Source organism: Microtus oregoni, unplaced genomic scaffold, assembly GCF_018167655.1.
Source record: "Microtus oregoni isolate MIOR12 unplaced genomic scaffold, Mior012 000142F_ref0000161, whole genome shotgun sequence".
Classification (NCBI taxonomy): Eukaryota; Metazoa; Chordata; class Mammalia; order Rodentia; family Cricetidae; genus Microtus; species Microtus oregoni.
This window is the reverse complement of record NW_024544792.1, coordinates 288,707-301,591: the sequence shown is the minus strand read 5'-3', so window position 1 is coordinate 301,591 and position 12,885 is coordinate 288,707. Positions and strand designations below refer to the sequence as shown.

The following is a 12,885-nucleotide window of genomic DNA, read 5'->3' as shown; positions in this document are numbered from 1 at the left end:
TCGGTTGTGGTGGAAGGAAACAAGGTGGGTAACAGTTAAGAAGGCAAGGATGTATTTGTTGTTTGTTCAGCACCAATGAAATAAAGACGAAATCAAACTCGACTAGCGTCATCTGCTCAAGGGACTTACCTTCGTTCTGTGCAAGTAAGGTTTCTGTGGTGAGACATCAATGTGCACAACTTCCTCTTTCAACACTAATTTTTTCAGTTATCAGCAGGATATGTGCATGCTGCCCAGAGTTGTACTTTTGTACTCCCATCTCCTTGCAAAGATACAAGAGTGCTTATCCCGGCTCAGAATCAGGGTAAGTTCTAGTCCAGCAACTGTAACTTTGTTTTTCCGTTTGTGGGAATTGGTGGAGACAGGAATATCAGGAGAGGAACAGATGTGAAGTCAGTGTTTTGAAATGGTCTCTGGTTTCTCATCTCGGGATTCTTACAGGAGAAACAAATGCGATTGTCTTTGAGTCTAGTCAGAGTTCAAGGTGAAATTTAATGCTGTCAGCCTCCACTGTTACAACAGCAGTATTGTCTTATGTGATATAACTTACCACTTGCTAAAGGGGCTTTCTGTACAGTGGACAAGGAATGGCGTATGACCCAAAAGGTAAATACAGTGTTGCATTCAGACTCATTTAGGACAATTTGACAAACTTAGCCAAAAAGAGGATATGCACTTCTGCTGTGTATAATCTTTATATTTACATAGGAAATACATATATTTATATAAATATATAAATTATATATGTATATTAAGGTTTATACTCTTAATAGTAAGCTTAGCTTGCTTAGATACTGAACCAAATAGTATTTTCCCCTAGGATAAAAGAAGAGTGACAAATGACATATCTCAAAAACTAAAAAGGCTGTGCAGATAAAAATCCCTCACAATACAGTTGGATTTTCCAAGAGTCAGTGAGATGAAATCACTTAAGACCACTCAGGTAATTCGTGACAGAATTGCAGCTAGGAACTGAGTCTTAAAACTCATGTTTTTCCCCTCTAGAAGATTGTGACTTTCAGAAATATTCTAAATCTACCTATGGCCCTTTCAATTTTTATATTGGAAGAACAATGTATCAGATGACTTTAGAGGGTATTCAGAGGTGTTCCTTGATTCTCTAAGAGGAAATTGTTGTCCTATGCTAAGTCCTTCTAGATAGAAGAGTCAAATGTGGGACATTTATATTTTCAGTAAATGCTCTTAGGAGTGGAACTAGCAGTAGTGAGTCAAAATCAAACACTCTGGGGAATGCTTTAAGAGAAATTCTGTGCTTAGCTGATCCCAGAAGTAGACTTAGAACAACATTAATGGCTTTGCCTTGTTTTTTTTAGGAGGCGATGATCTCAATTCTCAGAATTCTCAAGTGAAGAATTTTATTTTGCTTGTTTAAATAGATGCAGAGAGTCATTGTCATTTCTATCAATTAGAGAATTTGTGTAACTAAAATATGGTACACAGATAGGTGATATGCAGATATACTTAGGTTGCTAATTGTCTAAACTATACTGATAATCAAGTCATAGATTTAGGACCGTTGCTTTTTGTAATGGTTCCTGTTGAAAACAGTCCCTTCTTTGGTCAAACACAGTTTTTTCTAGAGCCTAACTGATAAAAGTTGTTTGATTAAAATTGTATAGACTACTAAATCCTAGTAGTAGAGAAGCAAAGACCTCCAAGTGAATTTTTCTAGAAGTTGGGATTGTGCTTAGTGGCTGTCTCTGTTTGAGATAAGTGAATTGGCTTCCCATGAAGCCCTGTGTCATGGTTCTACCACACAACACAGAAATGTTTGCTGTTAAACCACACTATGGCCAATTTTCATCATCAGGGCAGTGTTTTGGTAGGGAGTTCTAAATTTTATTTTAATTATCCAAAAAGTTTACTTACGTATGTGTCAGATCAGGATTTTAAAGCTATTGTTTTCTTCCCAAAACATAAAAAAAAAATAGTGTAGGATTGTTGTTGATTGTAGGAACCAAATCTTAGATCAGAACAATCTACCCCATTGCACTGGTACTTTCTAACTATTGTATATGCAGTCACCAAGAAGATTGTAGATCTGTACTTATAGCAGTTTTCTTAGAGGAACAGTAATTTTTTTTCACTTATATTTAGTCCTTTCTCTTTTAAATTTCTCTTCCTCCAAGATTACAAGGCTGCAGACTATCCCTTCTACCAAGGAAAATAGAAGTAATTTTGATAAGCGTGTTTGTTTAGTTGTGCTGGTTACTTAAAGTTAAGAGGTTAAAAAGCGAAGGAAGACTGAGAAGGTGAAGACTCATAGAGGTGATACTCAGGGAATGAACTGTCATGTTGATCCTAGAACTGAATTCCCATACTCAGAGTCCAGAGCTTAGAAGCTTCAGGAAAATGGGATTACTCATTTGAGTGCTAATTTCCCTAACTTTCAGTTAAATGATATCTTGTGATAGAATTATTTGTAATATATCATTCAGTAATGATTTTTGACAATCAAATATACATATCTAAGTATATATGCTCATAGGGGTAGTGGCTGCACAAGGACCAGGAAGTGGCAGTGTGAGTAGTGTTAGGGGTAGTATCCATACAGACATGGTAAGTTAAAGTTAGAAAGGAGTTAAAGCCCATTGAGTTCAATTGTCTTATTTTAACAATAAAGAAAATGAGAGTGACAGACAGGAAAGGGGGCTTATTTAGGTAAAATAGAGAATTGGTATTTGATTAATAAGATCCAAGTCTCTTTGATCCAAATCTAGTATTTTTAAAAAGATGGTCTACTGTTGTGAGTCTTCCCTATCCTATACGTCTTGGTCAACTCAGCACTCCAGTTATCAAAAATAAAATTAAAATGTCCCAGATTTTCTATCTGCAATCTACTATGATTTGAGTTCAAAAGTGAAACTTCATAAAAAGCTTCGATTCTGATAGCATACTAGCCTGACACCTGGAGAGAAGTCATTTGCCATATATCTTTAGTGCATATACATAAAAGTGCTAGAGCTAGGTCCAAGAATGCCAGTGTCTTTATCTTGAGGAGAGTATATTTCATATAAATGGAATTTAAAGTGATTTTTCCATGCAAGAACTTGTTTGGAAATGGAAAGTTTCATCTTTCTCTAGTTTTATGACAAATCTTATTACAAATCAAATTATAATTATATAAGCATGTTTGAGTTGTCTCTTTCTGAAAACTGGACATTAATGTAGTTTGATAGGAAGGGGAGCTTGAACTCATCATTAGTGAATCAAACTAAAAATTTGATATAAATATGTATTTTGAAGCAATACTTGTTTCTACAAAACTATACTGCTAGATGATCAAATTCTACTTAAGCAGATCAGGTTCTGGTTGAAAATAGAAAGCCGAAATTTTAGACTTCAAATTTCTTCGGTGTCCTGATTTCTAGAAATCTAACCTCATCTATCTCAGGAGCAGAGACTGAAATATTGCTATTGACTGGGAGAGTAAATCCTGGGACAGACGCAAGAAGTCAACTTTCTTGTTTGCTAGCATATGCCTACACTACATACTCTTAAGTTCCTACTGCTTGTCTAGACCTTTGTTAAATAGACTAAATTATATTTAAATGCCTAAGATACAGAATATTCATATACAAAAAGTGCATTTTCTTAGTAAAATCTGTAAATATAGTTTGAAGAAGAAAGTCAATGTATAGGTGCCCAGTCCCAGAAATAAAAAAAGAGCATCAAAGTAGGCCTTTGAGACAGAGGAGATTATTGATCGCTGAGATGAGCTCTAAAGAAAGGTTTTTAATCACAGAGAGTATATATGTTTGCTGTATCGTGTACAAGTTCTAATGACACATTTTAGAGTGGAGTTTAGTGTTTACGTTGGAGAGAAACATCCCTGAAAAAGACAGGAATTGATGAAACGTGATAGAGTGCAAATTTCAGAGGTAACATTATAAGAAAGGGAAATTTTATATTTTTTCTAATAAAATGGTCTTTGACTTTCAAGACCTAACCAATATCTTCTCTGACTTTTACTTGAAATTATAATTTTCATGTCTTACCAAGTTTAGAGCTTATTCTTTATCACTTCAACTGCTGTAGTGGTCTGAAAGAGCAGTTCTGTTGATGATGTGCTCTTTTGTGGTTTTAGTACTGAATATAAAACTTTCCACACATTGCTGGCAACCGTGAACTGTTGATCAATCTACTTATATGAAAATGACTTGACTTCCTGTGGGCCGTCTTTCCAAACTAATGTCCACAATGTTGCTAGAGGGATCACTGTGAACTTCAAGTATAGTTATATCAAAATTCTTATCAGAATATTTCAAGGATTCTATCTTCCCCTAAAATTCCTTCAAAATCTTTCAGGTTATAGCACCACCTGTCTCAATCAGTTTTCCCTTAAGTAGATTCTCCTACGCTATACCTGTCACAGTCTAATCCTAATCACCAGCTTGGGTAAAATGAGTATTACCCTGTTTTTATACCTTGGGAATTATGATTGTTATTCATTCTCACTCAATCCCCCTCAAGTCCTTTCTTCCCTTACATCGTATTTACCCTCAAAACTAATAGCTGAAGCTGCTTTATTGTTCAAGTTTCAATTACACTCATCCTCGATCCAGCCTTTCTTTCTCTTTCTACAGAAATACCTTCGGTACATCTTTTACAGCATGGTTTAAAATTTATTATGGTGAATTACTCTATGTTCTCTCCCACGTGACTATAAACTCCTTCTATTTAATTTTTTATTTTTATGCACACGCATGTCTGTGAATAACATGTATGTCTGGTGCATGTAGAAGTCAAAAGAAGACATTAGATCTCCTGGAATGGAAGTAATGTATGATTGTTAGCCTCCATGTTGATACTGGAAATCAACCTCAGGATCTCTGCAAGACCAAGTGCTCTAAACTGTTGAGCCTTCTCTCCAGTCCAATGAGATTCAAACTTCTTGAGCTTTTCTGTCAAGTAAATTCTTCTCCAGAATTTATGATTCAACTCCGATATCCTCAATAATTATCATATATAATATATACATAAAGAAATATATGCTTGCTAGATTAAAATGCAAATTAAGTCCAGATGAATCTCATTAATGATAATTAAAGAATACCGGCATGATTATGGAAGTCTTTGTTGAAAAGACAGAACTACACCTCAGTTTTGAAAGATTGCTACAATATAAATAGAATAGTCAACAATTCAGGCAAACTAAGTTTAACTTTACCATTTCTGCATAGACAAACTCAATTTTCCTCCCCAAAACTGTCCCTATAGAGACCAATATGAGAGTATAAACATCTTAGCACAAGTACCATCTTCACTCGGTTGAGATACTGTATATCATAGAATTTCATAGAACGAGGGTAACATGGTGCACCGATCATTAAGAGGCCTGATTTCTGATTCTAATTCTAGAATAAATAACCTTATGACCTAGAACAAGGCACTAAATTTTTATTGAATACATCAGGTAAAACTATGTTAGAGGTATTACTAGTATCGATTGTACTTACCTCATAGAGATAAAGATTCCTTGTTGCCATGCCCTTTCACTTCGAGTCATGTAACACATTGGTTTTTACAGATATTTTAGAGATTTTTTCCACTCATTTCTTTAAAAAATTCCAGTAATGAGCTTTATAAGGATAAAATTTGTGAAATTTTTCTGTTTTATATAAAATCCATCCCATGAGTCATAGCGTTGGATTCTACCATAGTCCTCAAAAGTGCATGCTTGTGGTGGGGGTGGGTGGGGAGTTAAATACACAACGTTAGTTCCCTTTTATACTTACTAAGTGTCAAGAACTTTGGGATCTGCAGATTCAGTCTCTTCACTGCCTTTCAGAGTCAAAGTGCAGAAAAGAAGCTAATGAAATGAGGCAAATTTACTTATCTGTGATATGCTTATAAAATTCAATGACAATTAATAAAATAAAAGTATAAGAAACCACGAGAAGCATATTACAAGGACTGCTTTTTTCCTGAAGTCCTGCTGGCAGTGTATAATCTGAGATAGCTTGACTTTTTCTAAAGGATATGTGTGACCACCTGTGATTTCTAAATTGATTAGTTTATTCTTCTTTTAAGCCTCTACAACTATAACTTTCCAGAGCAGTAAAATAAAGGGTACATACTGGGAAATCTAGTAATCCAAATGAACAGACAGATTTTAGGGAAGCAGCAGGTAATGACCTCAAGGTTTCCATTTTTTGCAAAATGCATTGAGACAGGAGCTTTGAACAGCTCACATACAAAACTATTTGAATGCTTAGTAGCTACATAGTGATGAACAAAATATCTTTTTATGGCACAAATGAAATTATAACAGAGTGAACTATGTAGTACATAAATGTTTAAGTGAGCCCTTACATTTCAAGTGTTAATGCTACAAAGATTAAGACTGAAGACCATGTAATGATAAGTTCGATTACCCTGGAAAATCAAATGGAGAAGGGTTCTCCAACTTACAAACCAATACTTTACCAAGATGTGTAAAGACGTGGAGGGAGGACATTCTAGATATGGGGAGCAACAGATTCAGAAAAGGGAAGCACACACTCAGGAATGAATCATGAATTTCACATCTCTTCATGAGACAGGAACCAAAAATATGTCTAGGTTAAAGGAGAGCAATGGTGGCAGCTTAAGTAAGGAAAACTACCCAGAGACACAGGGCTAGAGAGGCCCAGAAAAGGCTAAAGAAGCAGCAGTGATTGAGAATGGTATCAAAGACAGAGCCAGAGAGGGAACACATTCGAACACTTGACATTTTTTTCTTGATAGATTTTTAGATTACTTTTATTTTTTAAATTTCAGAGTGACACAAATTCTTCAGAACAAGCTAAGTGTTCCTGTTCCAAGGTATTATATTCGTGCTGAACAGCAGCAAAAAGTTCCCCATCTCTCTCAGCATGGAGACATTACAGTTAATTTTCACTGAAGGGATTGAGGAAAAACTCTTCCTATTTTCTCTTCTGTTTGGAGAAGAGGAGAGCTTTGGTAACCAGGTCATGAGAATCACTAAATTCATGAGTGAATTTCTGAGTTATATATGTGCCAAATTTAGAGGCACAGAAACCCATAAAAAAAAAAGGTACAAATGGGACGTGAGCTTTCTGTTCTGGCTGAATTGAGTTCTGTTGAACTCAGAGGAGTGATGAGAACGTGCTCTGTTAGTAAGTGCAGCCAACTGCACCAGGGAAGCAAAAACAAACAGCCCTGTTTGCTAAGTGCAAAAGCGGAAGTGCAATTCGACTGGGCGTGAGCTGTTCTGAGTTCTTGAAATTGTGTGCTGGTCGCTTCCTTAGCAAAGTATGTGTGCTGGTCGCTTCCTTAGCTGGTAGCTTCCTCTGACACCCTCTGCATGGGTAACAGGTGACAAAAGAAGATTTACTTCTACTCCCTTCACTATGGCAGATGGAAAACATCACCGGTGAACTTACCACATCATAACGTTAGGCCTCACCTTCTAAAGTTTCCAGAGTACCACCAGCTGAGGCCACAGAAATTAACACAGGAACCTATTTACTATTGAATCTGTGAAAATGGTGGATAAGCTAGCAACATTTTAAAGTCACACCTAGTTACAGGGATGCAAAGAACAAATTGAAAATACCTTAAGACTTGGAACAACCCTGCAAAATTTGCTTTGTTACTTCTGTGGTAGTTTAAATAAGAATGGCCAACCCTCCACCCTTCAGTTCCAAAGAGTAGAAGTATTTGGGAAGGATAAAGATGTGAGGCCTTGTTGGAGGAAGTGTGTCACTGGGAGTGATCTTTGAGATTCAAAAGCCCAGGCCAGAACCAATCTCATTCTCCCCTCCCCCCACTTTCTGCCTGCTGCCTGTGGACAGGGTATAAATAAGACTCTCAGCTACTTCTACAGCTCCACGCCTGTTTATTTCTCACCATGACAGACGACCATTTCCCAAGTTTTTAAAACTGTAAGGAGATTCTAATTCTCTAGTTAAATCATTTCTTTTTCCTTCTTTTATTTAAAATTGGGGACTTCATTTTGTTTCTCTTTTTAAATAAAATTTTTCATTTATTTTAAATACCAACCACAGTTTCCCCTCCCTCCTGTCTTTCTGTACCCTCCCTCCTCCCCTAGTCTACCCCTCCCCATCCACTCCTACATTCAGTAAGGGACAGAACTCCCATTTGAGTCAACAAAGCATGTCATATTACACTAAGTCAGGACGAAGCTCCTCCCCTTCATCAAGGCTGGGAAAGGAATCCTTGCATGGGGAATAGGTTCCAAAAGGCCAGCTCTTGTGCCAGGGACAGACAGGTCCTGATCCCACTGCTGGGGGTCCCCCAAACAGATCAAGGTACACAACTGCCATACACATGCAGAGGTCCTATGTTGGTCCCAGGCAGGCTCCCTAGTTGTTGGTCCAGAGTTCGTGAGCTCCCATTAAATGATTTCTAAGAATTGCCTTAGTAATGGTGTTTCTTCACAACAATAGAACGCTGACAAGAAAACCTGTAAATTCACTAAATCTTTCTGAACATTAGTTTCCCCATCTATATTACTACTAATAATAATTTATAATAATGATAATAATAAACAATAATTTATGCAAATAAATTAGATAAAACCTGTGACAACTTATTTTGCTGATTTTGATGTATATCTTTGATAGTTGAAATATGACTTCCCTTTTGCCTTTGAATTACTCTCCATTCTAAGTTATCCACACATACACAAGATTAACTATTCATTATGACACATCACAGGTTGTAGGCCAAGCAGATTTATACGAGAGACGAGGGAGGAAAGTGAAAGTACTTGGATTCTTTTCTGTCTGAGAAATCATCACTTGGGGGTCTGATATTTTATTCCATCTCTGTGTATTGCAATGGGACTAAAAATGGTATCAGAACACATTCTTCCACAAATAAAGAGAGCTAAAAATTACATCACTCTATTGTAGTAAATATACTCAACACAAAACAGAATTAAAATAAAAATGCAACCAGCTACATCATGTCAGAAACAAGCCGGGGCATGCTTGCTTGATTTCCTTTTTTTTATGATGATTACTTTAATGAATACAAAATTAAATCTTAAGTTGTTTTACTGTTGCTAGGGTAATGTTCACTGTGACTATTAGATGATGCATCCATTGCTGATGTTGTTCTAGTATAAAATTCTTTTAAAATTAAGAAAAATATTGTTTGAGATTATAATATAATTACATCGTTTCCCTTTTTACCTTTCCTTCCTCCTACCCCTCCCATACCTACCTTTATTTTCTCTCAAATTCAAGAACTTTTTGTTGTTAGGTGTGTCTGTTTCCTCCTAAATACATAAATATAACCTTCTCAGTCCATATAATGATACTTGTATGCATATATTTTCAGGACTAACAACTTGGAATTGTTTAATCAGTTAGTATTGCTCTTCCCCAAAGAATAGTATTTCATTCACTCTTTGAATTTCTTAATTCCCTATAGTCCTTCATCTAGGGTTAAGGCCTCATGAGTTTGTCCCCATCCACATTGGCATGTCTATTGGTGGTATATTTTTTCAGTTCTTGTTTAGGTAGTCATGTTGATGAGACTTCATGAGTATACATTCTCTGACATTTCTAAGAGATACAATCTCACAACAAACTTCCTATGGCTCTTACAATCTTTGCACCTCCCTCTTTCTCAGTAATCTTTGAGTCTTATGTACAGGAATTGTTTTGCAGATGTATCTTTTAGGATTGGGGTTCACTACTCTACATTTTTGTTGGTTGTGGTTTTAATAGTCCCTGCCCATTGCAAAGAAAGTTCTCCTTGACGAGGGATGAGGGATACACTTATTTGTAGGTGGAATGAACATTTAGAATGTAATGAAGGACTTTGCTGGTTTAGTGAAATATCAGCTATAGATTCTCCTCCAAGGTTCATGACTTCATTAGCCAGGCGTTAGCTGACTAGGTTTCTAGTACCAGACATGATTTCCCTCTTGTTGAGTGGACCTTAAGTCTAAGTTAGAGAGCTGTTGGTTGCCAGCAGGATTGCACCCATGGGATTGTTGTGTCATGCTGGTTGTTGCTGTGTTTCATAGGCAGTATAGCTATCAGTTGCTGTCTTTCTCTGGAAGTTTGCAAGGTGCCTATTGGTACCATGAAAGCTAGTCTTAAAGGAAAAGGATTTCAGGTCAGATACATCTCATGTTTTCTAGGTCCAGTGTTGAAGGTGCATGGTGCCTTCAGCAATAGATACTTACCTTCCACCTCTTAAGCAACGACAACAACAATAGCCTATGTTTTGGGAATCTATTGGACAACCCCGGCCAACAATTCAAAAGAGGCTTCTCATGCCTGGCATTGGGGTTTTGCTAGATAGTCGACGGTTCTTGCAAGGAGTATTGTCAGCCTGGATAGAAACATTTTATTTAAAATATATATGTATACCGACTTTCATGTATAATGATATAGAATTCTTCAGAGAGGGAGACCTGAGCACTATACTTCCATGATTACAGTAAGAAAGTAATCATAGTTCACTATCTAAACTCATACAGTATTGAAGTGTTTCATGTAAACTGAGAATGGAACACAAACCCAGGGAGTTAGGCCAAATTCAAGAGTACTGCAGAGTATCAAGCTGTTATGATAAACTAATGAGGACATCATATTTCCAGGTTTTCCAAGTCAGTTAGATCATTTTCTATGCTGGAGAACCAAGATAAGTAATATATTAATTGCCACAATGTCTTTGCCATGGTAAAAGCAATATAATAAATGTGTCAAGGCACATTTCCATTGTTTCTTAATGGATTTACTGTGTAATGTTGGGCAAGTAGTGCATATTCATTGAGCCTCCACTTACATATATGTGAGCTGTCCCTACTTGGAATATTGTATATCTCATTATAAAAGTGAGTCCTAAGTATCCACTGAAGTATTACTTAACCACTGTGCTTTTTAATTTTTGTTTGGACAGGAGCAATATTTCCAAAGCTCACCTTGATGAACATATTGAGATATTCAAGATGGGCAGCAATAGTACCAGCAGTGTTGAGAGTAATTGTGGTGTAAATGTGACATTTCAGTACTCTCTGTATGCAACCACCTATATCTTCATATTCATCCCTGGACTCCTGGCTAACAGTGCAGCCCTGTGGGTCCTGTGGCGCTTCATCAGCAAGAAGAATAAGGCCATCATTTTCATGATCAACCTCTCCGTGGCAGATCTTGCTCATATCCTGTCCTTACCTCTCCGGATTTACTATTATATCAACCGTAACTGGCCATTCCCGAAGGCACTTTGCCTGCTCTGCTTCTATCTGAAATATCTCAACATGTATGCCAGCATTTGCTTCCTGACATGCATCAGCCTTCAGAGATGCTTCTTTCTCCTCAAGCCATTTAGAGCCAGAAACTGGAAGCGTAGGTACGACGCGGCCATCAGTGTTGCCATCTGGGTCGTCGTGGGGTCTGCCTGTTTGCTATTTCCCATCCTGAGAAGTGCTGACTTAGCTAATAACACAGATTCCTGTTTTGCTGATCTTGGGTACAAACAGATGAACCCAATGGTTATGGTCACAATGATTACAATTGCAGAGCTGGCTGGATTTGTGATTCCAGTGATCACCATCGCATGTTGTACCTGGAAAACAACTATATCCTTGAAACAGCCACCGATTGCTTTCCAAGGAATTAGTGAGAGGAAAAAGGCACTGCGGATGGTTTTCATGTGTGCTGCAGTCTTTGTCATCTGCTTCACTCCTTATCACATTAACTTCACATTTTACACCATGGTAAAGGAAAGTATCATTACCAGTTGTCCCATTGTCAAAAGTACACTGTATTTTCATCCTTTCTGCCTGTGCCTTGCAAGTCTCTGCTGCCTTTTGGACCCAATTCTTTATTATTTCATGGCTTCAGAATTTCGTGACCAACTATCTCGCCATGGCAGCTCCGTTACCCGTTCTCGTCTCATGAGCAGGGAGAGTGGTTCATCAATGGTTAGCTAAAATGAAATAATTCTTCAGTTATTATTCTCTTTACTTATGCTGTTTGGCCTGTTCCAAAGGTAGAAAGTGCCAGACAAGCAATTTCTTTAATTGAACATTGGAAATAGCAAAAATAACTTTTACTGTGTGATGATTGTGGTCACAGGGTTGTGCCGCACACATGATCAAGGCACAATGTTAAAAAACTTGGGAGAAGAAAGGAAAGTGGGATCCATCTGCTTCTAATTTAAAATTCATGGCATTTTTTAAATTACAAGTCCCAGACCAAGATTTTACAAATGTTCCCAACCAAATATAAGTTGAATGTATTTAAAATTGTCTTTTGTAAATAGAAAAGTCCCGAAATGCATGATGCATATTAATCTTTACAGAAACGCAAATGTCTTCCATGGAATAATTTTATTTCTGAGTGGAATAAAAATTTCAAGTCTTTCTAAGACATAAAACACAGGTGAAGTGACACAAAAAGTTAAAGCAGTCAATCTGCACTGGAATCTTGCTACTGAATGAAGGGCATGTAAATTCACTCCTTGAGCATTTATAGATGTCTATCATTTTCTGAACTGGTAATTTCCTATATATTTTTAAATATAACAAGTCTTCTTACCTTTCTAATAGAAGTGACAAAAACAGAAAAGCAAATACAAAGGCATAAATGTAATATCATAGAGGTTAGTTAACTTGTCTCAGGATTAACAGTTAGGTATACATGGCATATGTTTATATTATTTATTCCCTCTGCTTATGCTTTTATATGTATTATTTCAATACTAAGTTTGAGCTGACTGCCGAAGACACAAACTGAAGATAAGGACAGGAGATAAAGATCATTTTAACACAATTTTCTTAGTCTCTTTGGAAAATCCACAGGTTGTGGATTAGCATGATTCTGACAATAGAGTCTTCTTTGATAAATATTTAGTTCTAATACTGTAAGGATCTGC

The 12,885-nt window shown here is 36.8% G+C and overlaps 1 protein-coding gene across 1 annotated transcript; it reads left to right on the top strand.

The window, feature by feature from the left end:
• The first annotated feature begins 272 nt into the window (after nucleotides 1-272).
• On the top strand, nucleotides 273-11,941 carry LOC121444818 (putative P2Y purinoceptor 10). Its single transcript, XM_041646724.1, has 2 exons — nucleotides 273-304; nucleotides 10,909-11,941. Exon 2 carries the CDS (start codon nucleotides 10,958-10,960, stop codon nucleotides 11,939-11,941), a length of 984 nt encoding a protein of 327 aa, XP_041502658.1. The 5' UTR covers nucleotides 273-304; nucleotides 10,909-10,957.
• Nucleotides 11,942-12,885: the final 944 nt, after the last annotated feature.